We start from the raw sequence: 25330 nt of genomic DNA, 5'->3' as shown, positions 1-25330 counted from the left end.
ACTCCTTGTTACTGCCAAATATTATTTCATTTCAGCCCAGATGTAAGGGGTCCAATGACTGGAATTATTTCACAGCCCTGACACTGTCGAGAGATGGATACCAGTTTAATTATGGACAGCTGAAAATGATCCAGGAGTCACCTGCTAGGGGTATTTATCATCATTATGAACTTCTCACCAAGCTGTGGTCTGAGCCCTTTCATAACGTTCCATTTGCGTTAGACAGACAGGATGACCTACATGGAACCCAGATCTTCTGTCACCTTGAAATTTATGTAGGGACAGCTTCATATTGCTTGATTATTTTCTTTTCCTCTGCTCAAAGTGAGAAAATATGTTGCAGTCGTTCCTATTCTTTTTCTTTCCTCTTGTCTCTCTCCATTGCCTTCTCTCGCTGCTACCCTGCTCCTTCCAGCTGTGTTTCCAATTATGCCTCATTGGAAATTATTCATTACTTAAAGAATGTGAACTGGATAGACTAGACACAGAAAGGATCAAGCAACGCAATGACTGCAGTGTAGTTGGCACCCAGTAAATGCAGGAGGAATGAAGGAGGGAAGAGAGTGGAGGGAACAGGAAGGGAGGCTGAGGAGTTGTAGAACACTCAGATCATTACTCTGTCTCATTTTAGAAGAAATTAAGAATAACGGACTTCCTCCTCTCCCCCTCCCAGAATGCACTGCACCATAACAGGATCTGTTTTACACCTTTTCTTTTTATCTCTGCTTTCCCTAAATGCGTCTTGATCTGTCCTTGTCAGAGCAGAGAAAGGGTTAAATGAAAGGAAAAACCAGGTTACCACCAGCTGATAATAAATTAAGGTTCCCCTTCTGCCTGCCCAAATGCACATCTCTCCGTTACTTTTTTCTTTCCCCCAACCTGAGCTGAAAGGTCTTCAAGAATTCCAATCCTGCCCTGGATGTAAGAATTCCAATCCTGCCCTGGATGTAAGAATTCCAGTCCTGCCCTGGATGTAAGCATAGCAACAGTAAGAGCTCACTTTAGTGAGGGTTTACTGTGCATAGATCATTCACCATGCTAAGTCTTTTTATGTGTTTCTTCATGCAGTGCTTGATACAGTCTTGTGAGATCAGCACTATTCATATTCTCTTTCTGTACATCAGTGGTTCTCAGCCAGGGACAGTTTTGTCTCCCAGGGAAATTTGGCAATGTCTGGAGATACCTTTGGTTGTCACAGTGGGGTAGCCAGGGATGTGCTAAAAACATCCTCTAGTGCATGCAAAAACCTCCTGCAATAAAGAATTAGCTGGCTCAAAATGTCAATAGTACCACTGTTGAGAAACCCTGCTGTAGCTTAAAAAGCTGAAGTTTAAAGGAGTTGATAACTTTCCCAAGGCCACCCAGTGGTATTTGAGAAGACTGGAATACAAACGCAGGCTGTGCTTCTGCCTTATGCTGCCCGTGAGTAGGTACGGCTTCAGCAGCTGGGTCATCATCCCTTGTACCAGAGGACCTAGAATTCCCAACAGGAATCTTTTCCTATGAGGGCATCTCCATTTAAGTGGCCCTTTTCAGTCACTTGAAATCACCTGCTCATCCATCCTTTTCATCAAATATGCAGAATCAGTCCCATCTAAAGCAGCCCTTGACTCTAAACATTGAAAACTGTGAAACACACACACACACACACACACACACACACACACACACTTTTGTAAAGTATTGGGGCAATACTTTCTCTGACTTTGTCATTTTATAAGCAAATATAGCATATATAAGACAAAAGCAGAGTGCATAAGCAACAAACTTTGAAGATGGCCTATATAGTTACAGTTTACTTTGATGAATAAATTATACATATTTAATCTGACATGTGTTTAATGATAAACATAAGCACTTGTGTTCTGCAGAATAATTAGCTAAAAATGGTAAACAGCAGTATTACTTTTAAGGTGTCAATCAAAAATATTAGTATTCTCTTTTTATTAATTCTTCAGTAGCTGCAATCTCAGTTTTGCCAATGTTTTGAGAAACTGAGTATCTTTTAATAATCTTAATCATCCCCAAAGGCAGCTACCAAAACACACATACTTTTGTGCAGACATGCACACGCAGGCACATGCATGCACACAGACCCACAAGTCTGTGCACAGTCTCGTGGTCACACACAGTCACACACCACATATCCACACACACTTGGACACAGTCACACACAGACAAGTCTCAGGTCTTACTCCCCAGAGCATCTTCCTTTGCCTTTAGTCCTCCCTCAATACAGAGCTGCTGTCTCACCGGTTTTCTGCCCCACCTACCCACTCACCCTCTCTGATGCTTCTCCTTTGACCGTAATCTGAAGGGTATTTCCATTTTCTCTTCAGAGCCCTTCCTCTGAATGACCTAGCCCTGGTGTATAAGAGCAACTTCAGGCAGTGAAACTTGAGGGTGGATGCATGGGAAACTAGTCATGGCCGCAAGACTGCTGTCACACTGCAGCCTCCCAGTGCCACAAAGGTGAAACCATATTTATCTTCAGAGCCAGCCTTAGGCATTGCAAGCTTTCGGGTTAGAGAGAATAGCTACCTCCCATCCTAAATTCTCAAATGCCACATCTGTTACTTCTTGCTTGAAATTCTATCATCAGTTGCTAGTCCCTTTCATTCTATAAATAAGGGATAAAATTTTATAATACAGCTTAGTCACTGGTATGAGTAAAATTCATTCAAAGTGAGTTACCAAGTTAAATCTTTTCTGTTTTAGCAGCAGGAGGGATTTAGAAAGCAAAAAGGCGCTCTGTGTCTTTCTGAATTTTGCCTTGGACCAGCCTTGTTTATCCTCACCTGTACAAGGGCACATTTCTTAAATGACCAGGAAAAAATGTCTTAGCCTGGAAGTCACAGATTTCCATTACCTTTCACTGTGTAATATCTGAGTGCACCATTACTATTTTATAAGGCATGTAAGCATTTCCTACATTAATAAACTTTGCCAAGGATGGTGCCAAATAGGATATCTTTCCTTTCAGTTTTGGCATAAAATCTAAGGGACAAAGTGATGGGATGATTAAACAAACATTATTTTATTTATTTATTTATTTATTTATTGCTGCGGTGTGCGGGCCTCTCACTGTTGTGGCCTCTCCCGTTGCGGAGCACAGGCTCCCGACGTGCAGGCTCAGCGGCCATGGCTCACGGGCCCAGCCGCTCCGCGGCATGTGGGATCCTCCCGGACCAGGGCACGAACCCACATCCCCTGCATCGGCAGGCGGACTCTCAACCACTGCGCCACCAGGGAAGCCCCATTATTTTATTTTATATATTGAAGTATAGTTGATTTACAGTATTGTGTTAGTTTCAGGTGTACAGCAGAGTGATTCAGTCTTTTATATATATATATATATATATATATATATATATATATATATATATATATATATATATAAAAGACTGAATCACTTTTCACTATCACACAGACATGTTCTGACCAAAACCGGAGCCACTAGTTACATGTGGCTATTTACGTTTTAATTTAATCCATTAAAAAATAAAATTAAAACTTCAATTCCTCAGTCACACTAGCAATATTCAAGTGCTCAATAACCACGAGTGGCTGGTGGCTACTCTTTTGTGCAGTACAGGTAAAGAACACTTCCATGATCACAGGAAGATCTGTCAGCAATGATATAGACAAAGAAAAGTTGGAGAATATCCAGCGTTAATGCAGGCAGTGGGGGACACAGACCCTTTCGTATAGTGGTGGTGGAAATAAAAATGCTGCTAACTTTTCAAATGTCAATTTGGAAGTATCAATAAATATTTAAAATACACATGCACTTAGTAGGAAAAAACCCTGAAATTACCTAAGTGTCCATCAATAAGAAACTGGTTATAAATAAATGACCAAACACCCCTACAATAGGAGGTTATGCTAATAATTTAAAAATACATGTGTAAGCAATACGTGTCTGCACAGAAAGCTGTCCTAGATAACTTTTTTTAAAAAACATATTTATTTGGGCATACTTTAATGCTTAGTTTTAGAATATAATTTCAAGAAACCCAAATATAATGTTATACACTGGTTTTTACCTTGAGATTGGCCTGAATTCTATTAACATTCATAATTACATTTATGCAAAGACTATTTATACATGAAGACACATACACAGCTACTTTTGGGCTATGAGTAATAAATGGTCTCTTCTCTCATACAGAGGTGTCCTCGATAACTTTGGATGTAAAAACACAAACCACTTGACAATATGAAAGTGTGATACTATTTGTATTAAAATATAAAAAGATATAAGTATATGTCTATATATGCATAGGAAATTACATAAGGATACACAAGAATTGGTTAATGGAATGCAGGAGATTGGGGAAGCATTTTCTTTTCACTGTACGTCCTTCTGGTACTGCTTGCACTTTTTACCATGATGAGGAACTATTGCACTTGGTCATATATTAAGGAAATGAGAGAAACAAAAGAATGTGGTACCAAATGAATGAATGAATGAATGAACGAACGAAGAAACAAAGCGAATTAGATCTGCATGTCAAAAACCTGTTTGCTCCGCCCTGGGCTAGTTTGGACTGAGCCAAGTTTACGGATTCTGCTCCTATTTGCTGAGGTCTTTATATATCCAAACCAATCCTAAGTCATTGACCCAAGAATAATGGGTTAAACGTGAAATCATATCTTATGCATTTTTGTGGCTACTATAACAAATACCATGGACCCTCAAGCAGGGCCCTGAAACCAAAAGACTTTTAGGAAAAAATGGTGACTATATTTGGAGTCCCTGGAGGAAAAGCCTTTCCTCATCCCATCCCTCTCCCTTCATCCTTCCCTTCTCTGCCCCACATAACCACACCTTTCCCTCTCCTCCACCACCTCTTTTCCCTGGTTTGTTCCAGGCAAGAGAAATGCAGATCCAAAATCTTTACCCTTCCTCAGAACTCACCTGGATTGAACATGCAGCAAGTTCAGCAACTTAAGTCAAGCTGTCCCTTGTGCCTTGTTGTAAGCACACCAGGGAAGCCTGGCAGCAGACCTGCAGACCTCATGGAAGTCCTATCTATCTATCTATCTATATCTATCTATCTATCATCTATCTATTTATGTATCATGTATACACATACATATATGTATGCATATGTGTTTCTATGTCTGTATGTATACATGCATTTGTGCACACACATACATTTTGTTTTCATGGGAATCTGTGGAGCAGTTCTAAGTGTTTGTCCCAACCGATGCCGTGCTTACTACTAATGTGGGGAGGATCCACAGAGAGGATGGAAGACGGGAAGGGAGGCCACTAGTGTCTGTGGGGGGACCTGATCCCCAGGCAAGGAAAGAATTTGGCTCATTTGGTGTATTTTTGTTGGATCAGATCATTAGGTAGTAAATAAGACATACGTCTTTGAATTAGGTCAGTGATAAAGAGAGAAATGTTTTTATTTCTTAGTGTGCTCAGAATCACAAACTTCCTAACAGACAAAGGGCATCCACCCTCAAAATAAGATCCTTACAATCGTGTCTTCCTGCCTCAGCTGCACTCTTGGACGCTAAATTTCCTCCTACACCAGTCTTTCCCAGAACCAAGCACCTCGGGTAGCTTGGCCTGGATGTCCCCCCAGCCCTGGCAGGCCCCGAGGCCTGGCCTGAATAGGTCCAGGAGACACGTACAGGCCTTGTCTGGGAACAGTTTTTCTCCATTTAATAAGTCTCATTTGCCCATAAGACGCATTTTTTAAGTTTCTGACTCATGCCAGGCTCATTTATTTGGTATTTTGGCTTGTGAGTACCTAGGTTTTAACCCACTTAGGGCTGTTTTTCTGCCTAGTTCTGGAAACTTTGGGGTTTGTCTAATTACTCCTCAACCCTGATCAGCTCACGGCTCCCTTTTTCTCTTGTACCCCTCATCCTCCCAAGACCTACTGCCCTTGTCGGCTTGCCTCCCCAGCACACAGACACACACAGAGACACACAGATGCACAGACACACAGAGACACACAGAAACACACACACATGGACTAGATACTGGACAAGTAACCCTTACAATGCTGGGAGGTTGAAGATTTGATTATTATCTCAGTTAATACGAGTAAGGCAAGGGAAGGGAAGCCTTAAAATCTGTGTCTTCTGCACATGTTTTTTCCTTCCCTCAAAGACTTATCCTTCAAACAGAGGCCCTCTAAGGATTTGTTTTTCATCTGAGACCAAACTACTGGCTGTTGATTGGCTGGAAGTGTGAACTATGGGGTGTGAGAAGACAGACTTTTCGGTAGAAATTCACTTATAAACATTTTTCTTTTTCTGCCTCTCCTGGAGATGACCCACATTCCATAAAAATTTTCAGTCTAAGATGTTTTTCAGCAGAGACTTTCATTTACATTAATTATCCTAAGGATTCACATTACTGTTCCCTTTGGGAGAAGCACAGAAAGAAAATGGCATGCCTGGGAGTCAAACCTCCTCCGAGCAACCTCCTCTGGGAAGGACAAGCATGCCGGTTTCTGCCATTGCCAACAGTGCCACGTGCAGTGCTGTGCCCTTCTCCGGGAGTGTGGGCATCGGCACTGAGTCTGCCTCCGACTGGGTCACCCTGGGCTGCTCAGGGAGGAGGGAGCATCCTCCGGGCTCGCCCCGCCACTGCTCTTCCTGGCTCTGTGTCCATGAGATCATGGGTGCCCAGCTATTCCTAATCTCCCCATTTCACAGTAGGGTATCATTCTTATTTTGAGGCTGTGCCAGATTTTTGTTTTAAACCCAGCTCTCTACAGACAGTTTTCGATTGACCGGAAATAACATTTATGGCCCGCAAAACACCTTTCTCTTGGGACATTTTGTTGTGCTTTGAGTACATTTTAACACAGTGAGGTAACATTCGTAGCCTAATAGGGACATGGGGATAGAAAACAACTCCGGAGACATCCCATCCATCACCGTGACACCAGGCAGGCTTCACCCACACCACCCGAGACATAGGTAAATATCCTGTTTTCACAGGTCTTCAGGAAAAGAGACCCAGTCCAGTGTTGACTTCCCTTCAACATTGTCATTATATTTGTATCACAGGGAAACGCCCCATCCTAGACTGCTATGAGCTTCAAAACTCAAAGCTGTATATTTTGAACCAGATGTCACAGAGAAGCCTGAGAGTCGGCACACTGTTTAGCTGGTATTGAAAAATAACATTTCAAGCCAAATACATCTACCCATTGAGGCTGGACCCAGTCGGACAGCTTTCATTTTATGTGTGACTGTCCGTCCCCTTAGGATTCCCTTCTCTCTTGAGTCTGGTCATCATTAAGTGGTGAGATTCCACAGGTGTATCCTTATCACAGCCATCATGTCCCTTTTCTTAAATCGTGTTAGCAGGAGCAGAACTGCCATAAAAAGCAAAGAGCTCTGTTTCATGGAGGGTGTTTGCTTAGACACATGCAAAGCTTTCTGACATTTGGTTTGTTCCTTTGGTTTTTGGAAACAGCAGCTTTAAAGGAGTCCTTTCCCTGGCTTTCCCCTCCTGCATTGCAATGCAGGAAACCCCAATGTGGTCTCGAGGCGGTCCGATTACATTTTGGCATAGGATAATCCACAGGGCCATCTGCAGTTAGAAGCAAAATAGCCATCTCCCTTTCTTTCAGCTATTTCCCTTGGCAAAGTGAAAAGTCATAAGGAACCGGATTGGTCAGGAAAGCCCTGACCAAGGGCTTGTATGAACCTCAGACAAGACGCAGCCTGATGAGATGCGGTGTGCGCCATCATTATCTGAGACGGAGGCTGTGAAATTGACACCATATGCGCCTGCAGGAGTAATTGCACCAAGGGGGGGAGAAAAGCAACATGTCAGGACATTTTAGTAACACCTAATTCATCCCGAGGTTATAAATAAATCTGATGCTTGCTTGAAAACAAAAGTCAAAAAACACTTTGACTAGATTACTTTTGTGACAGTGCTTCCGGCTGAGGTGAATTTTATTAGGGAGACAACATGAAGAAAGAGAAATACATAACAACTTTTTATGGTATATTTTACATGATTTTATTTTTTATTTTTTTGCAGTAAATAAAGTGGTTATAGGGCTCCAAGGAAAAGGGCCCAGATGTTAGAGAGTTGTGTGAAATTTAGAGGAAACAAGCTGTAAAAAGTGCAGTTATAAAACAGGCTGTCAGTGCCACACATCTGGACAATACAGCTGTATGTTCCTAGTGGCTGTCGTCACCCAAAGAAAACTCAATAACCTTATTTCACCCCAATTAGGCTGCATACCAACAGGATAAACCTTAAATTGCAAGGGGTAGGAGTAGGGGAGCAGCATTCACTCGGCGCCTCTGTGTCAAACAGCTTTTATCTTTCATTTGAATTTGGTCACCAAGAAATGAAAGACTGCTAACATAGCCATTTCCATTTTTATAAAACCCTATTTAATTTATAGCGTCGTAAGAAGTCACGGTTTGACAGTTTGGACTATTGGCTCTGCCAAACAACAGACTTTCTGTAGCATGAAACTGACCTACCGGTCATCCTAACACAGAGCTCCACCTGTCTTTCCTCCACCCACGTTTGGGAGTCTGAGTCTAGCACCATCATGGGAAGCACTTATTGGAAAAAGTTCATTTTCAGACAACCCAGTCTACTTAGAGTAGAGGGTAAATGCCTCTCTTTATGGCATTGGGGCATTTTTCCCTAATTTTTTTGGCCCGCAATGAGGCACCTTTGCGGCAAGACAAATATTACAAAACTCAAAATACCATTTCATCTTTTCATCACTGACAGACATGCCAAAGGTTATAAAATGCCACTTTCCTAATACTTGTGTTTCTTCATAGGTTTTAATGGCAGCAAAAGCAATTATGGACAGCGGAGAGAAATTCACCTTACCACTGATAGGGAAACTCTTGAAATTTCAGCTTCTCCAGGTTAAATTGAAGGACCAACAGCGACGGGAAAAGGAGAAGAAGGTACTGGGAGGGTGATGGTGGGTTTTCTAAAGACGGCAAGGAGTGAGTGAACTGCAGCCAGGTTCTCTGGGGCACTTCCTCTCTCCATAAGCCTGCCACGAAGTGTTACGTAGCACATTTAACTGTTGCCTCAACTTTTTAGGGAAAAGCCTATCCAAAGCGCTGCTGGAGGAATTACATTTTCTCAAAGACAAACCCATTAAAAATAAGTTCTCCTATGCAGAAATGTGACAGTATCCCAGGGCATATGGCTGAGGTTGTTTTTACCGTAGTCTATTTATATGTTAGGAACAAATTAGGGAACCAAAGGAGAGACACAGAGTCCGGAGAAGTAAGTATAAAAAGGTGAGAAAACCCCACAAAGTCAGGGTCTAACTATTTTAAATATTTTACATGATATTCAATAGGAGTACCTATTAAAGTAATGGGCTACATCTGCATCTTCCTAATAATCTAAATATTTCAGCAGCGCTCCATTACTTCTACTCCTATATTATATACCTGCTTATTTCTTCATGTGTAGACTTTTCATTTAATTTGCCTATGGAAATCAATCTGTGAGTTTTCCAAAGATTTGTATTTTTCATCTGAAAAAATATTTTAAAATAGTTTTAGTGATGCCAGTTTCAAATCCATTTGCTATTTAACCTTAGTCAAAATGAGAGATGTTTTTCTTATTTTCCAAATCATGCTGAAATATTTTTGGAAAGCCAAATGCTTCTGTATGTACATGTGTAATGTGTATGTGTGCATGTGTATGCATGAAATGGGTGTATAAGTAAATTGTTTCTTTATGCGTCTAAGTGGGAGAGGCAAAACCAAGTCATGGAAGAAGAAAGAGAAAAGTGAACATGTTCCAATAATACCTACTTCCCCTTTGTTAAGACCCCCCCCCCCAAATCTGGCTTTCCTATTTGAATTGAACTCTTGACAGGGTAACTGTAGATAAACATAATAATGCCACCTTAAATTTGTAATATAGGGCTTTATGTTTTTCAAAGAGATTCTGCATTTAGCATCTTACTAGGGTGGTGTATATTGTCCCCAGAAAAATTCTACTTATTTGAAAACAGTTGATGGTATAGTTTTCCATCTATATGAAGCTCTTTCCAACGTGTACAGGAGATTCGTACCTTAAAAAATACTCAGGGACGTTAAGACTTGGCAGAAGAAAAATTGGAAAATTTGAAACTAGTATAGAAAGATGGTTTCTTGTCTTTTTAAAATTCCAGTATCACATGGGAATCTGAATTACAAAAAGTAGACTGTTAAGTCCTGCAAAAATTCTTGCACCTTCTGTTTGCTTTGTGCTTTCCCACAGCACCTACAAATATACATAACACTTTAAGAGTGTCAGTTTCCTTGTTTGCCACCTGTTTTAAGTCTTGGTAATTGTTTGTAATAGGAGTAGGTTTTAGATTTCAGTTAACAAATTTTAAGTAACAATAAATGGAATATCCTGGCGACCGAGGAAACGTTTTTAAAACTAACAGTATAAAGATATTTCTGCACTGTTATTTTGCTCAACATTTTTTTTGAAATGTGAACAATATAATAAGACAGTTATGAGATTTTGAAGATATGGAAATAATCTTTATTTGTTGAAAATTCAAGAGTCTTAAGGAATTGGGAGTTGAATTTTAGATTTATAAAAATAAAAAAGTAATAGGTGCATAAGAGGACTCTTAGAGCAATTAAGAGCCAGCAATTACATAATCTAATTTGATGCCTTCATTAGATTGGGTTCCTGAAACACCAGCCCCAAATCTCTGAGTTGCAACCACACGAGTCAGTACTAAACAATTGATGAAAACTGATTGGAAGGGAGAACTCTCCAGAAAAATATTCTAGGTAAAGGCAAGACTAAGGGAGTTGTTGGAGGGATGATATAATCTATGTTCATTTCAACAACACTGCCCAGCAGGTCATTTGGAACAACGGAGGTTAATGCTTGTCAGCCAGGGAGTTTAGCAGAAAGCAAAATAAGTATAAAGTATGTAAAACTGACACCACGCTGTGGTTTAGAAAATGGAAAAAAAGGAAAGAGGACTTTACCCAATTTCTTCCTTTTTCTGAACCCCGGGTGAGATTCTGAGATTCCTGCAAGGGGAGTGACTGTCTCTTCGGCTTTTTAACATCAACATGAGGTATATGTGGTTGCTTTCTCTCAAATACTAGTTATATGTTTACATCTGTACAACCCAGAGTGTTTTGTATCTTCTATGTTGAATTTTTGGAATTGAATTTTTAAAAATGAATGGTTGAAAAATATCCATAGCAGTAATTACAGAAAATACTAGGGAGACAGTGAGGACAAAAACTACTAATATGAGTACGTCCCTGTCCTTTTAGCCCAATGGAAAAAAATGTAATGTATACTACATATTTGATTCTGTTTTTTTTTTAACTTGCTTTTTAAATTAATTAATTAATTAATTTATTTTTGGGTGTGTTGGGTCTTCGTTTCTGTGCGAGGGCTTTCTCTAGTTGCGGCAAGCGGGGGCCACTCCTCATTGCGGTGTGCGGGCCTCTCACTATCGCGGCCTCTCTTGTTGCGGAGCACAGGCTCCAGACGCGCAGGCAGTAGTTGTGGATCACGGGCCCAGTTGCTCCACGGCATGTGGGATCTTCCCAGGCTCGAACCCGTGTCCCCTGCATTGGCAGGCAGATTCTCAACCACTGCGCCACCAGGGAAGCCCCTTGATTCTGTTTTAACCATCAAAACTTTTCTTAATAATATAGTTACAATAGCCAGATACAGTGAAAATATCATTATTTTAGATTCCACTAATTTTAATAATTTATAACACTTTAGTCCGGGCTATGCTTAACATTGCATTTGCTTTGTCCATGAAGAAAGTTTACTGGATAATTAATATTATAAAAAATAACACAAGGAAGCTATTTCTTAGAAGTACAGTTTAGAGGCCTTTAGCATATAAATTTCTGAGAGGCAAATCCCTGCCTCTAATTGTAATAAGTTGAATATATTTCAAAACTTTTATATATTCAGAAGCATCTTGTTGATTACTTCCAAATATACATATAATGAAGAAAATACACTTTATTTCTAGAAATGTATTTCAGCATTTCAGAACTTCTGAATATGATTTGTTCATATAATTAATCCCAAATTAGATTTTATTATATCTTAAAATCGGAATAAGAGAGTGTTTTGTTTAGAAATAAGTTTTCCTTGTGCACATCATTATCTCAACATTTATTCTGCATTTTTAGTTATATCATTATCAATTTGTTGTTAATTCATTAACTTAACAAACATTTAGAGAAACAATGTATTGGGCACATATATTTTCATAAGGTTCATTATAATTTTAAAACAAATTGCTGACCATGTTTTAATTTAGTCACTATCTGAATATTACAGTATTTTTCACAGTTTTACTTCTTTTTAACTCCAACTTTTATGTTATATATTAATTATAAACATTTTTTAAAACCAAAACACTTCATTGTGAATCAAAATATTTAAAATATATTGAGAATTCAGCTAAAAGAAAACATTTAATCATCAAAAAATTAAAAATGGCTGTAATACAAGCAAAATTAACCCATTTAAATAATCAGCCAAACTAAATCTAGTCTGTGCCGTTGAGTTCAGAACATTTGGATAGGTTTTTTTAGGAAAAGATCCAAATATATTCTAACTGTGCTTTTAATTTGTGAATTCAAATAACCAGTCCATATTTTCTTGGATATTTTTAGCATATCTTTTATATAAAAGCAGAACAGTTCTTTCTCTTTCTGGCTTATCTACTTAGCACAAGTTGCCTTATTTTTCAATGTCCTAGAATTGAATAGATGGAAGACAGGCAGTAAAGAATATGGACAGATGGTATTGGTAAACTTTTCTTAAAACATCTCAAAATTAAAAGCACCTAAATTTGATCAGATATCATGATGAAGCCCAAACAACCCAGAGCCTGCTCCAAAGGACCGACAAAGAGAAATTAGGGTAAATTTCACAGACGTTTTCCAGCTTACTCCAGTTAAAACCCCGAAACACTGGAAACCAGCCAATGTAATGCCATTTTGTATGTGTGTTTTGTTTTAAAAGAAAAGCCATAGGGACATACCAGGAAATTACAGGCTGGTTAGTTTTGATTCAGTTGTGGTTAAAATCTTCAGAAACTATTCTAAGAAATCAAACAGAGGAAGAGCAGAAACTCAGTTTAGAGGGACCCGTGTGGTTTCAGGAAAGGAATAACTTGCCTCACTAACTGGATGGAATTCTTTGAGGCTGGATTATCGAAATGAGGATACTACCAACAAAACTGTTGGATCTGAAGAGCTACAAAATTCAACAATTCAGGGTAAATTATAAATGATTCCCTGGCTGGCTTATCTGTAAACTAGAGCAGTGCTTTCCTAATTGGGATGCTATTAATCAATGAAACCTTTTTACAGACTTCAGGAAAAATGTAAAGAAACACACACATTTAAAATAGAGCAGTATTTTGAAATACAAATAGTTACAGCAGCTAATAATAGTAATTAGCTACCATTATTGACTGCTTGCCACTATACTAAGCTCTTTACATATGTTTTAACATTTAATGCTTTAAATGACTTTATGAGTTACAGAGTATTATTCTCGATTTGCAGATGGGGAAACTGAGGGTGTGAAAAGTAACTTTCCCAAGGCTAAATAGCTACTCAGGATTTAAATCCAGAACTGTCAGACTCGAAGATTATGTTCTTAACCACCATACATACCCCTTCTGAGTGTGTCTCAATAATTACACAAAACAGCACTCTTGGCTTACGATCAGCAGAGAACTTCGCAGGGATGCTTCAAGGAGCAAATGGCTTTGCTCAGTGGGATCTACCAACTCGCTAATTAGATCATGTAATTCCATGTTGCATAAAACATCCTGAGGTTAAGCGGGGGTGGGGGGGACTGGTCAGAGAAAGGAACAAAGTCCACCAAAGACAAAGGGCACTGAGCTAACTAACCACCAATTCCCGAGGGAATCCTGACTTCTTATCCAGTCCCACCCCCCTGCCCAGAAATGGGCTGGTCTCTGGGGGAATCTCTTAGAAAGAGACTTCCTGGGATTATTTCAAACATCCTTAGCCCTTCTCTCTGCCCCTCTGGATGTTGAAGTTGGATAGCATTGGCTGATCCGGTGCTGAAACCTCTAAATCACATAGGATCGTGCAGGAGACAGACATCAGGTAGACATCAGACCCACCCCCTCACCACCACCACACACAGACAGGGCCGTGTTCTGAGTCTGTGGATGAAGAATTGCACCCTGAAGATGGCAGTGTGGCACCCCAGGACTTGGTGCAATCTTTAGATTGCATCATTTGGTCGAGTGAACCCAGTATATTCGTTTGCTTACGTTTTCTACACCTCAGCCACTCTCTAGAAAAGCAAGCTCCTAACTCAGTCCCATACATTATGTTTTCTATTTGGCAGGTAAGCAGGGAGGGGAAAGAAATAGAAAATATAGAAAAGGAAAAACAAAATGTTCATAATGCCATAACCCTATTATAACTAATGTTAACATTTTGGTACATTTCCTTTGTTTCTGTGGATTTGTTTCTTTACATAGCTGTAATCATTGTAAAATGAAATTTTAATCCAGTTTTTTTCAATTAAAATATACCATAATTTTTTCTCATTATCACAGCATCCACATCTATCATTGTTATTGGCTAGGTGACATTCTATTGACTACCATACTTTTCTTAAAGTTCCTTTATTGTTGAACATTTCCATTATTTCTGTGTTGTTTCATAATAAACAATGTTGTGATGAACAACCTTACCATATACAATTCTTCATATTTTGGATAATTTCCTTAGCATACGTTTATAGAAATGGATTAATTGGGCCCCCAAATGTTCCCACAACCTTTTCTTTCCAAAATAGTTTCTGGAACCATTTAGACCCAGTTCTCCATTAAAAAAGATAACAAATGACCCCCTGTTCAAATTAACTGTATATTAGCTTATTAAAGATGGAGGAGTTTCATGAAAACAAATCTCTTTAATATTGTTTAATCTGTTGTCTCTCAAACTTACTTGACACCATACATTTCTTTCAGTCCATCTATTGTCTTCTCATCATCTGTGACCAATAGATTGTTTGTGAGATAGAGTGATATCTTGAAAGAGAACTGAGTAGCACTCAGAAAATAGACCCTGTTTCTCATAAGTCACATAATAGTGGAGTGACTTAGTCATTTAACTGCCGTGACATCTTTTCTTATCTATATCCTTAATAATATTATTGTGGGAATCTTATGATAGAACACATATGAAACACAAAGTTGTACACAACACACAGTTATACACAAATATGTAGATGTGCTATTATCTATAAAAGTTAAGAGGAAGTATAGGTATTTACCACCGGTTCCACTGACTTTTACCATTTACTTTCCTTTCACTGTGAAGAACAACAGAATGAATACTCATCGAGGTATTTGAATTTTGGTATTAAGAAGTAATTTAGAAATAAAACACAGTCTAAAATATTTTTGAAGCATCAACTAACTAGGTTGCCCAATTCCAGAGAGGGAGAATTTTGTATTTTTCCCTTTAAGAGGTGAGAATAACAAGATTAAGGGCTCTAGGTAGGTGTCACGTAATACTCAAGTGAGTGTGTGAAACCCTAATACATTTTTGTTTGTTGCTAAGACAAGAGCCCCACATCTGCTATGTAGCTTAACTGGTAAGAAACCTCCATGCCTACCCAAAGCCTTCCCACAGGAGGAGGAGGCATCCAGATGCTTTTGGTACACAGTGCATTTTAAAGAAAATGTACTCTGCTATGAACTTGACTCTCCCTTCATATGCTGGGGAGCATGTGTTCCCCAAACACGGTAGAAAGAGGGGCCTGTTAGATACACACCTCCTAAATTTTTATCTTGAATTGGCAAGAGTTTCCTCTGAGTTCTTTCAGTTGTAAGTAGATGACCCTAAATGGGAACATGCATGTTATGCTACCCCAAAGCAAGAAAGGCAAAAGAGGTTGGTGTTGAACAAATTTTAGCTTATGATTTAAGAGGGGGCTCAGCAAACCTGGTTCACTTCTCCCCACTCCCGCCCTCAAATCCCAAGACGTAAACCCATAGAGGGGAGGGACTTATTCAGAATGTGAGAGAAGAGAGGGAAAGGGAAGGAGATAGGAGGTGATTTTCCTGCAATTGGGACTTAGTAGAAAAGGATGGACCTTTTGACCAGAGTATAATTCTAAGGGGCCAAGTAGTCAACGATTGTTCAGAAGCAGAGGAACAAAGGGACTGTCCTGGTTCAGCTCAGGTGTGGAGGTTGGGAGATACAGACTGGATACAGGAGAGGAGTAGAGAGACCACCACTAGAGTCAGGCACAGGGGAGTAGTGGGGACTGGGTAGGGCAAAGAACATGTTCAGAAATTTACCAAGGACTTCTCTGCCTGCCCCTGGCACCCAGGAGGACCCAGGTGCTTCCATTTGCTTCTGTTCTCTACCATTTAGTGTCTTTGCACACCAGGAAATCACATATATAGTCGCTATGAGACATACTTTACATAGCAGTACTTCTTGATGTGCTACCAATTAAACATACATCCACTGTTAAATGGAAAATGCAGAACACTAGGTTATATAGAGACAACAATAATGATTACATTAAAATGACGCCTAAACATAATTTGAGAGAATGCATTGTAATAGCCTCTTCACTCAACTTCTCTGGATGGTGGAATTGTGATTTTTGTAAGTTCTCTATGTTTTTTTTCCAATTTTTCAATAATGATTATTTTTAGAATTTAAAAACATACCTAAAGAAGTAAATCAGGATTTAGAAGTACTTTTTAAATGCTTTTGTGAAAAGAGGGAGATCAATATTGCTAAGTTCCGTGTTACTGGAAATTAGTTTAAAAGATGATTGTCTGGGCTTCCCTGGTGGTGCAGTGGTTGAGAGTCCACCTACCGATGCAGTGGACACGGGTTCGTGACCCAGTCCGGGAGGATCCCACATGCCGCGGAGAGGCTGGGTCCGTTAGCATGGCTGCTGAGCCTTAGCGTCCGGAGCCTGTGCTCCGCGACAGGAGAGGCCACAACAGTGTGAGGCCCACGTACCGCAAGAAAAAAAAAAAAAAAAAAAAAGATGCTCGTCTCCAGGGTACCAAGTTTGGCCTTGCTAAGGGAATGCAAAGGCAAAAAGAAAGAGAGGGAAAGAGGGCACTGAGCAGAAAGAGGAGCTGAGGGAAGTGAAGCACATGGAGGAACAGAAGAGCATTCAGCTAGTATTATTCAGCCCTTGGAAAGATGGAGTAGAGAGAGGGCAGACGAGCATGGAGAAGAAGGTTGCAAGGACATCGAAGGCTGAGGCTACAGGAGAACCATGGAAATAAAATGAGTTTGAGGTTTGGAGTCACACCAACTTGTGTCTCTACCACAGCTGTGTGCTTGTGAGGGAAACTGTGGGTCTTAATTTATACAATGGGAATAATTACCCATTTGGCATGTTGCTTTGTGAGAACAAATTAAAGATGATGACGTCTAGAAAGCACGTATCATACTGTATAGCAGTGTCTCTGCTAAGTTACCACTTACTTTGAAATTTTGGTTGTGATCAGCCTTGCTTTCTCTAGGATCCTAAGAAAACTTACAGGAGAAAGGGCTCAGGAAGTTGCTTACCTTGTAGAACCCAATCTTTGCTAGAGAGACTCCAAAGGAATGAGAGCTATGTGTCTGCACAGGTCCTACACCCCACCTAGGAGAGCCTGCAGGGCCAGAGGGCCCTTTTACTGCCTTACTGGGACACAAATGTCCACTGCAGTCAGGAAGTGTTTTTTGGAATGATGGAATATGAATGCATGTATAAAGTTGAATGAAATGAATGAAGGTGAACTTTAGAATAATTTAATCTAAAACAGTTTCTTCTTTTCAGTTCTAAAGATCACCCTGCGATTTTATTTCAAATGATAGCTGTAGAAGTTTCTGGCAGATTTTTTTTGGCCAAGTTGGGACTTCTCTGTGGTGAGGCTAGCTGTCCACCTCACAGCTGCACCGGTGTTTTTCCCTCTAGTGGACTCACCTTGATCCAAGGTGTGGCTGGGAGAGCGCCTACTTGCACGAGTCTTACCAGTACCTCCGAGTTGATTGGAGTCAGGGGCACTGATTTGGGCTCTGGTTTCATTTTCAATGAACAATCTCAAAATTTCCAATAAGCTCTCCACATTGGCAGAGAGTTCTACCATCTTTCTTCAGTAAGCTTGCTCTCCCACTTTCTGAGATGACTCACATTATCTTCTCTAGTCAAACCTCCTACCTCATACCTGCCCATCTTGAGTTGGTAACCTTGCCTCATCCTTGACTTGAAAACATTGAAACATTCCCCCAACACCATCAAGACCTCTCTCTTTCTTGCACCTACACCCAGCCAGTCATCCCCTCTTTGCTCCTTTCATTAAACTGAGAAATTGCCTTTCTTCCTATCAAAGTCCAGTTATTGACACATTCTCTTCATCTTATCCCATCTTTTCTCCTCAAGGACTTTAGTCTCCCCCATGTTTTCAATGTCCCCCTCTCTGATGGATCATTCCATCAGCCTGAAAACACAATATCTCCTGACTTTACTTACATACGTACATAACGACGTTATACTCCCCTTCTGCCCACTCATCCACTGAACAATCTCAGGTCCCCCAGTTCCCCTTTACAAGCAAACATCTTTTTTTTTTTCTTTAAAGACTGTTCTCTTTTTCTTTTTTTTAATGCATTTACATTAGTTTTGTTTTTTACTTTTTTATTGAAGTATAGTTCATTTACAATGTTGTGTTAATCTCTGCTATACAGCAAAGTGATTCAGTTATACATATATATATGCATTTTTAATATTCTTTTCCAAGATGGTTTATCAAAAGATATTGATTCTAGTTCCCTGTGCTATACAGCAGGACCTTGTTGTTTATCCACTCTCTATATAATAACTCACCTCTGCTAACCCCAAACTCCCACTCCCTCCCTCTCCCACCCCCTCCCCCTTGGCAACAGCAAGTCTGTTCTCTATGTCCATGAGTCTGTTTCTGTTTCATAGATAGGTTCATTTGCGCCATATTTTAGATTCCACATATAAGTGATATCATATGGTATTTGTCTTTCTCTTTCTGACTTACATTACTTAGTATGATAATCTCTAGGTCCATCCATACTGCAAATGGCATTATTTCGTTCTTTCTTATGGCTGAGTAGTATTCCACTGTATATATGCACCACATCTTCTTTATCCATTCATCTGTTGATGGACATTTAGGTTGTTTCCATGTCTTGGCTATTGTGCATAGTGCTCACAAGGAAGCTTCTTGAAACCATTGTCCACACAAGTGGTCACTCAACTGTTCCTGCCTCTGTGTTCACTACCTCCACACTCCACCATAACTGCTCCCATAATGTCGCCTATAACTACCCATACTCTTCAGTCCCTTGGTTCTCTAGCTGCATACTCTGTAATTTTTCCTACCTTCTAAGTCACTTCTCTCTTTTACCCACATCCCCTCCTATACCCAGTTGGTAAGTATTGGAGTTTCCAGCATGATCCCAGGTTCAATTCTCATATTTCTTGAGACCTCTTTCCCCAGGGGGTCTTATCTCTTCCCGTGCAGTTAACTACTATCTCTATGTTACCCACACCTGAATTTGTAACTCCAGCCACATCTCTCTTCTGAGAGAAGAACATGTGTATTCAATTGTCTCCTTGTCATCTCAGGAGCATCTTGGATTTAACAAGATCTTTCTGAATAGTCTGCCCACCTTAAGTAAAAATTATTTCTCACTCCAATGCTTCTGTCTCTGTGAGTGGCACCATTAACCAACTTGTTATTCAAACTAAATCCAGAGCATTATCGTTGTTGCCTCCTCCTTCATTCCTTGTCTCTAATCTTTCAACCCCTGTACTTTCAACATCCACAATATATCTTAAATCCATCTACATTTCTCCACTCTACCAACACTTTAAACTGAGTTACTGTTAGGTCTTATCTGAACTATTGCTAGAGTTTCCTTACTGGTCTTCTGGTTTCCTATCTTGCAAAATCACAGTAGTCCTCCATTTAAACCCTTTATGGTCTTTCCAATGCATTTTTAATAAAATATAAACTTGTGAACCAGCCCCCACCAAAGCGCCGGATGATCTGGCCCATGCCCTACCTTCCCTGCCTCATCCTGGCCACTCTCTCCCTTGCCCACTATTCTCCTGCTGTACTCACCTCCTTTCAGTTCCTTGCGCATACCCGTCTCCTTTATAACTCAGGGCCTCTGGCACACACTTCACCTTTCCCCTGCTTCTCACACGGATGCTTCTCATCCTTCAGGTCTTCACTCAAATGTCACTCCCTCAGAGGCCTTCCATCACCAGCTTACTAGTGAGTGGCGAATTGTGTGTCTATTACTACATTGGGTTTTATCCTTCATAAAATTCATGAAAATCGTCAGTCATGCTTTTGTTTCTCTGTTCATGTGCTTTTTTCTCTTTCTTCCCCTGTAGAGTAGGAGCTCAAGGGAATAGAGTTCAACCCTATTTTTTTTTCACATCTTTATTGGAGTATAATTACTTTACAGTGTTGTGTTAGTTTCTGTTGTGCAACAAAGTGAATCAGCTCTATGTATACATATATCCCCATATCCCCTCCCTCTTGAGCCTCCCTCCCACCCTCCCTACTCCACCCCTCTAGGTGGTCACAAAACATCGAGTTGAACTCCCCGCATTATGCAGCAGCTTCCCACTAGCCCTCCATTTTACATTTGGTAGTGTATATATGTCAATGCTACTGTCTCACTTCGTCCCAGCTTCCCCTTTCCCCCCTGTGTCCTCAAGTCCGTTATCTACATCTGTGTCTTTATTCCTGCCCTGCCACTAGGTTCATCAGTACCATTTTTTTAGATTCCATATATATGCATTAGCACATGCCAACCCTTTTTATGGGCCAATTTGTATCTGGCGCAGAGAGAAACCCTGGGGCTTTTCATACTTCTGTACTTTACCTTGTGCTTTCCTTGCTGCCTCTATCCAAGGCTATTAGTGACATCTGCAGCCTCCACTGATATTTCCCTCTGTTGAGGAGCAGGTGGTGGGGAGGTCGAGTTTCCCCACCACTGGAGCCACAGGTGCCAGGCAGGCACGGAGGGTCCATGGGCACCTCTGATGCTTCCTCCGGGTGCTACAGCTAAACTGGGTTTGGGACTTCCCTGGCGGTCCAGTGGTTAAGACCCCACGCTTCTCCTGCAGGGGGCGTGGGTTCAATCCCTGGTTGGGGAACGGAGATCCCACAGGCCATGAGGAGGGGTGAAAAAGATTAAAAAGAAACCAAAAACTGGGTTCTCTGGAAACATCAACACCCAGAAGCCACGTAGAGGAGGCAGACGCTCCTCTCTCCTCCTGTGCTACCTTCTGTTAGCTTGGTGCCAAAGCAATATATCTTCTACTTTCCTTGTCTCTAACGTCTTAGGACTGAGTTCTTCAAATTTGGTTTCACGACCTCAGGAAAACACAGAACCCCCAATGTTGCTGCAGTAATTTAGTTTAGTTATTTTTGTGCCCAGTTTTGTTGAACATGGGAAAAATAAATAACATAAGCATATTCTGGATCTTCTGTATGGTCCAATACTACCACGTCATTTCAATGAACTCAACCTATATGTATTCATAACACATGAATGGAAAGTGTAATTACATTATGACGTAATGTACAAAGGTTTTGGCAATTGTTTGAAAAGAAAACCTTTGTTAGACCCAGATAGAGACCCCAGGGTTAGGCTACTTGATAAACCTAAGTCCCTGCCATCACAATGTACTCAGAATCCACCACTCTCCCTGCCAGCCACTAACTGAGGTTGTTTATTAGGCCAAGGGGGGGGGGGCTCCTTTAAGATGAATTCCCTTCCAGAAAGATGTGTGTGTGTGTGACAGTCTCCTAGCATCCACCCCTCTGGTCTTTGTGTTTGATGTGCCTTCTCACAGCTTAGGCTCAACCTGGAATCTCCACTATCCTGGCTTGAAGAATGAATCAGGGAGTAAAGGAGTGAGTGAATGAAATAAAGATTTAATTTACCTGACAGTAGAGAAGCCATTGCCTGCTCACTCTATGGTTTAATCAAAAGTATTCTGTCTTTCCAGGCGATAGAAGACAGATTTAAGGTAGAAAAGAATAAAGGGAGAGCAAAATCTCTCAAGGAAAAAAAGTCCCCAATTGCCACGGTTGCCAAAGGAAAGGGAAAGGACCAGCCTGAGGCAAACACAGCAGTAAAAAAGACCACCCAGTTAGTAAGAAGGGGAGAAGAGGATCACACCAAACATTACATTGGTCAGTAAGATGCTCCTTTCACTTCTTGCCTGATGACCTACAAACTTGAAAAATCATTCCAACCACTATGCTTAATCTTCCCCAGCCTTTTCACCTTTTTAAAAGCATAAATCCTATACTCCCCATGACACCCTAATAGAAAAATATTTCTATTTGCAATTCATTTTTGTTTTCAGCCAATATTTCTTTAGCATGTGTCTTGCTATAGGCACATTTTCATAGTGCAGATAAAAGATGAATTAACTAGCTGACTGTGCCACCGAGGAGCTTACTATCTTGTTGGGAACATTTGAGAAAATCAGAAACACTTATAAGGCAAAGTAAAAAGTGATTATTGTCACGAGTGTAATACGGTTGTAATAAAATCAGACCTGTTAATTTGTGACTCAGAGCACGTAGCTTCCTGACCTCAGCTTCTCCCACTATCTGTCCTAGATAGAACAACCAGAATTCTCTTTCATTTAGAGTATTGATATAAAAAACATTATTTGACTTGGGCAGCTATGAGTAATTCATTGCCACCTTCCCATGAACCCAAGTGGAGCTACTGTTTTTTATTTGCATCGTATTTATATGAGGCGGCACCTCTTCACATCCTTTGACAGTTTGACTCCCCTAATATATCTCTGCTCTAAACCCACTAGACACAGAAGCAATTATATTATGGATTCCGTGAGCAGTATCAATACTGATTTGTTTTAGTAGCTGAAGAAAAATCACTACTTGAAGATCAAAAGTTTGTGCATCTGTTTCTCTATTCTTAAATTGATCTTGATGAACCATTGTGAGATGTAATGTTTTCGTGTACCATCTAGTATTGATATTAAAGTACAACAATTATTCTCACCCCCCAGAATCTCACGTTCTAATATAAACTCATGTTTTAACACTTATAGAACAGTATAGCCAGGACAAAATTGAGGAGAAAAATTTTAGGAAAGTGAGCAATATCTATTTTTTAACTTGAATGCAATAACTATATAGTTGCTACATTACCCATACTCAGCATGCACACCTATTGGCATAAACACACAGTATGCTTTGGTAGGGAGTTTGTTCATATTCAATATTTCCCTCTTCTGTAAACACCTCCGCATATCAAATACCACAAAGCGGCAGCTACTTGTAATTCAGGAGTAAAGCCAGATGTTGCTCAAAAGAGATTAGAACCAAGAAAAATTACAGCCTAGACATTTTTTTTTTTAGAAAAACCCAAGCACACATTTTCCATGACGACAGGCCCTCTGTATGTTTGTCCTCATATTACGCCTATGTCTCATTTGCAAAAGTGATTTAATATTTTGTAAAATGGCCACAGCCTTCTTACTGGAAGGGCAATAATGAAAACCAGTCAACATGACTGCATTCCAGCCAACCGGACTGCTTTTGGCGAGCCCGAGGGATGATAAACGCATGCATAATGTATAGAGCCATTGAACTGGCTGAGTGCAACCTGTTCTCTTTTAAAATGACGGCTGCTCTTCTCTACGGTATTTTGAACAGACGATGAGCCAGATGACGGTGCCCAGCATTACATTATAGTTGTGGGCTTCAACAGTCCTCAGTTATTAGCGATCATGACTGAGCTCGGCATTCCCATAAGCAGCGTGATTAAAATATCATCAGAGAATTATGAACCTCTGCAGACACACCTGGCAGCAGTTAGCCAGCAGCAGGAAAGTTTTCTTCGGCCAGAAGGTATGCAGTCTGCTACACAACTTACTGAATCCTTCAGTGTTACCCACTGTCCTTAAAGTACAAATACAATTTTCTGCCCAAAGCATAGTCATACAAGACATACATTATTAAATCCTTTTGAGACTTTGAGTTGCTATTTATGCCACTTGCACTAGCCAGGTGTTGTAAATTTTGCAAATTCAAATCATACCCCGTGTTTCTATCCCTGTGGAGCCACAGAGAGCATAGACTTGGTTATCCAACTACATTTCTCAGGAATTTTCCTCTATAACTTTTACCTAAAGCATGAGTGGGATGGATCATCTGTAGATAATCTATTCTGCCAGAAGCCACAGTCACCAAATGGCCCAAGGGAGGTCATAGCCTTGGGTTCTTGCTCCGATTTGCTACTGGCTTATTCTGATAAGTCAGAGGGGACGCTTATCTCCCAGGCTTTAGACCCGGAAGCTGTGGGATGTAGTCCCACCTACACCACTATTCAGCCACTACACTACTATTCTGCACTACTATTCAGACCTCAGGGTCTTCATCTAAGGGAATTGTACTAGACTGCCTCTGTGGGATGGGAACAAAGTCTACTGTCTACTTCAGATAGTAAAATTAGGATGCAATATAAGCCTGTGTGACCTGGAAGTCCAAGCTCTTTTTGCCACATGCTATTGCAATTTTTTGTTATTTATTAGTAATATCCTTTCACAGGGCTTTGTAACCTATACAGCCACATCCGGATTTCTATAACACCATATTTTTTAAATTGCTGTTCCAGGTTAGAAATGGCTACCCCTGATAATAATAATAGCTACCATTTATTGGGCACAGGCCTTGGGACTGGCCTCAATGCTAAGGGCTTTCAGTGTGTTGATTCGTGTAGTTTCCATGACAACCCTCGGAAGTATGTTTTACTATTTCCATTTTACCAAAAACGATTCTGTCTAGAGGCAGCTATTATGTAAAAGAGTTGAGAGTTAAACCTAGCTATTTCTATCTCAAAGCCTAGTTGTAACATTCAATAACTTATTATTCAAGTCAGTGAGAAAATGCTGCACGAGCTCCATAGTCTTTCTGTTAAAAATATTTAATATATAAAAATCATAGAAAAAGAGACTTTACAGTAGAACAGTGAGATCTTAGTATTAGAACCTATTTAGTTATAGATGGAAAAACCAAACCATGTCAGACAAATTTTCAAGTGTAACTTTATGGAAAACTGTCATTATTTTATATAGTCAGAGCACAAATGCCCAGAGAAGCCAGTAGCTATTTCAATGTGACCAAAAGTTAACTGAAGCAGAAATCATGGATCCAGTCTGTTTTCACCCACATGGGAAGGAGAACTGGATCGACTGCATTTCTAACCAGTTATGCAGCAAACAAATGTTAAA

The 25330-nt window shown here is 40.2% G+C and overlaps 1 protein-coding gene across 1 annotated transcript in view; it reads left to right on the top strand.

Moving 5' to 3' along the window:
- Positions 1–25330, top strand: part of SPAG17 (sperm associated antigen 17) — a 218473-nt gene that overhangs the window by 47006 nt on the left and 146137 nt on the right. Inside the window, exons 4-6 of the mRNA XM_067710299.1 lie at positions 8797–8928; positions 22064–22250; positions 23754–23948. Coding sequence (XP_067566400.1) covers positions 8797–8928; positions 22064–22250; positions 23754–23948 — 514 coding nt within the window. The remainder of the gene's footprint in view (positions 1–8796; positions 8929–22063; positions 22251–23753; positions 23949–25330) is intronic.

This window comes from Pseudorca crassidens, chromosome 2, assembly GCF_039906515.1.
Source record: "Pseudorca crassidens isolate mPseCra1 chromosome 2, mPseCra1.hap1, whole genome shotgun sequence".
In the NCBI taxonomy this organism is placed as follows: domain Eukaryota; kingdom Metazoa; phylum Chordata; class Mammalia; order Artiodactyla; family Delphinidae; genus Pseudorca; species Pseudorca crassidens.
The sequence above is the reverse complement of the archived record's forward strand: the minus strand, read 5'-3'. Positions and strand labels throughout refer to the sequence as shown.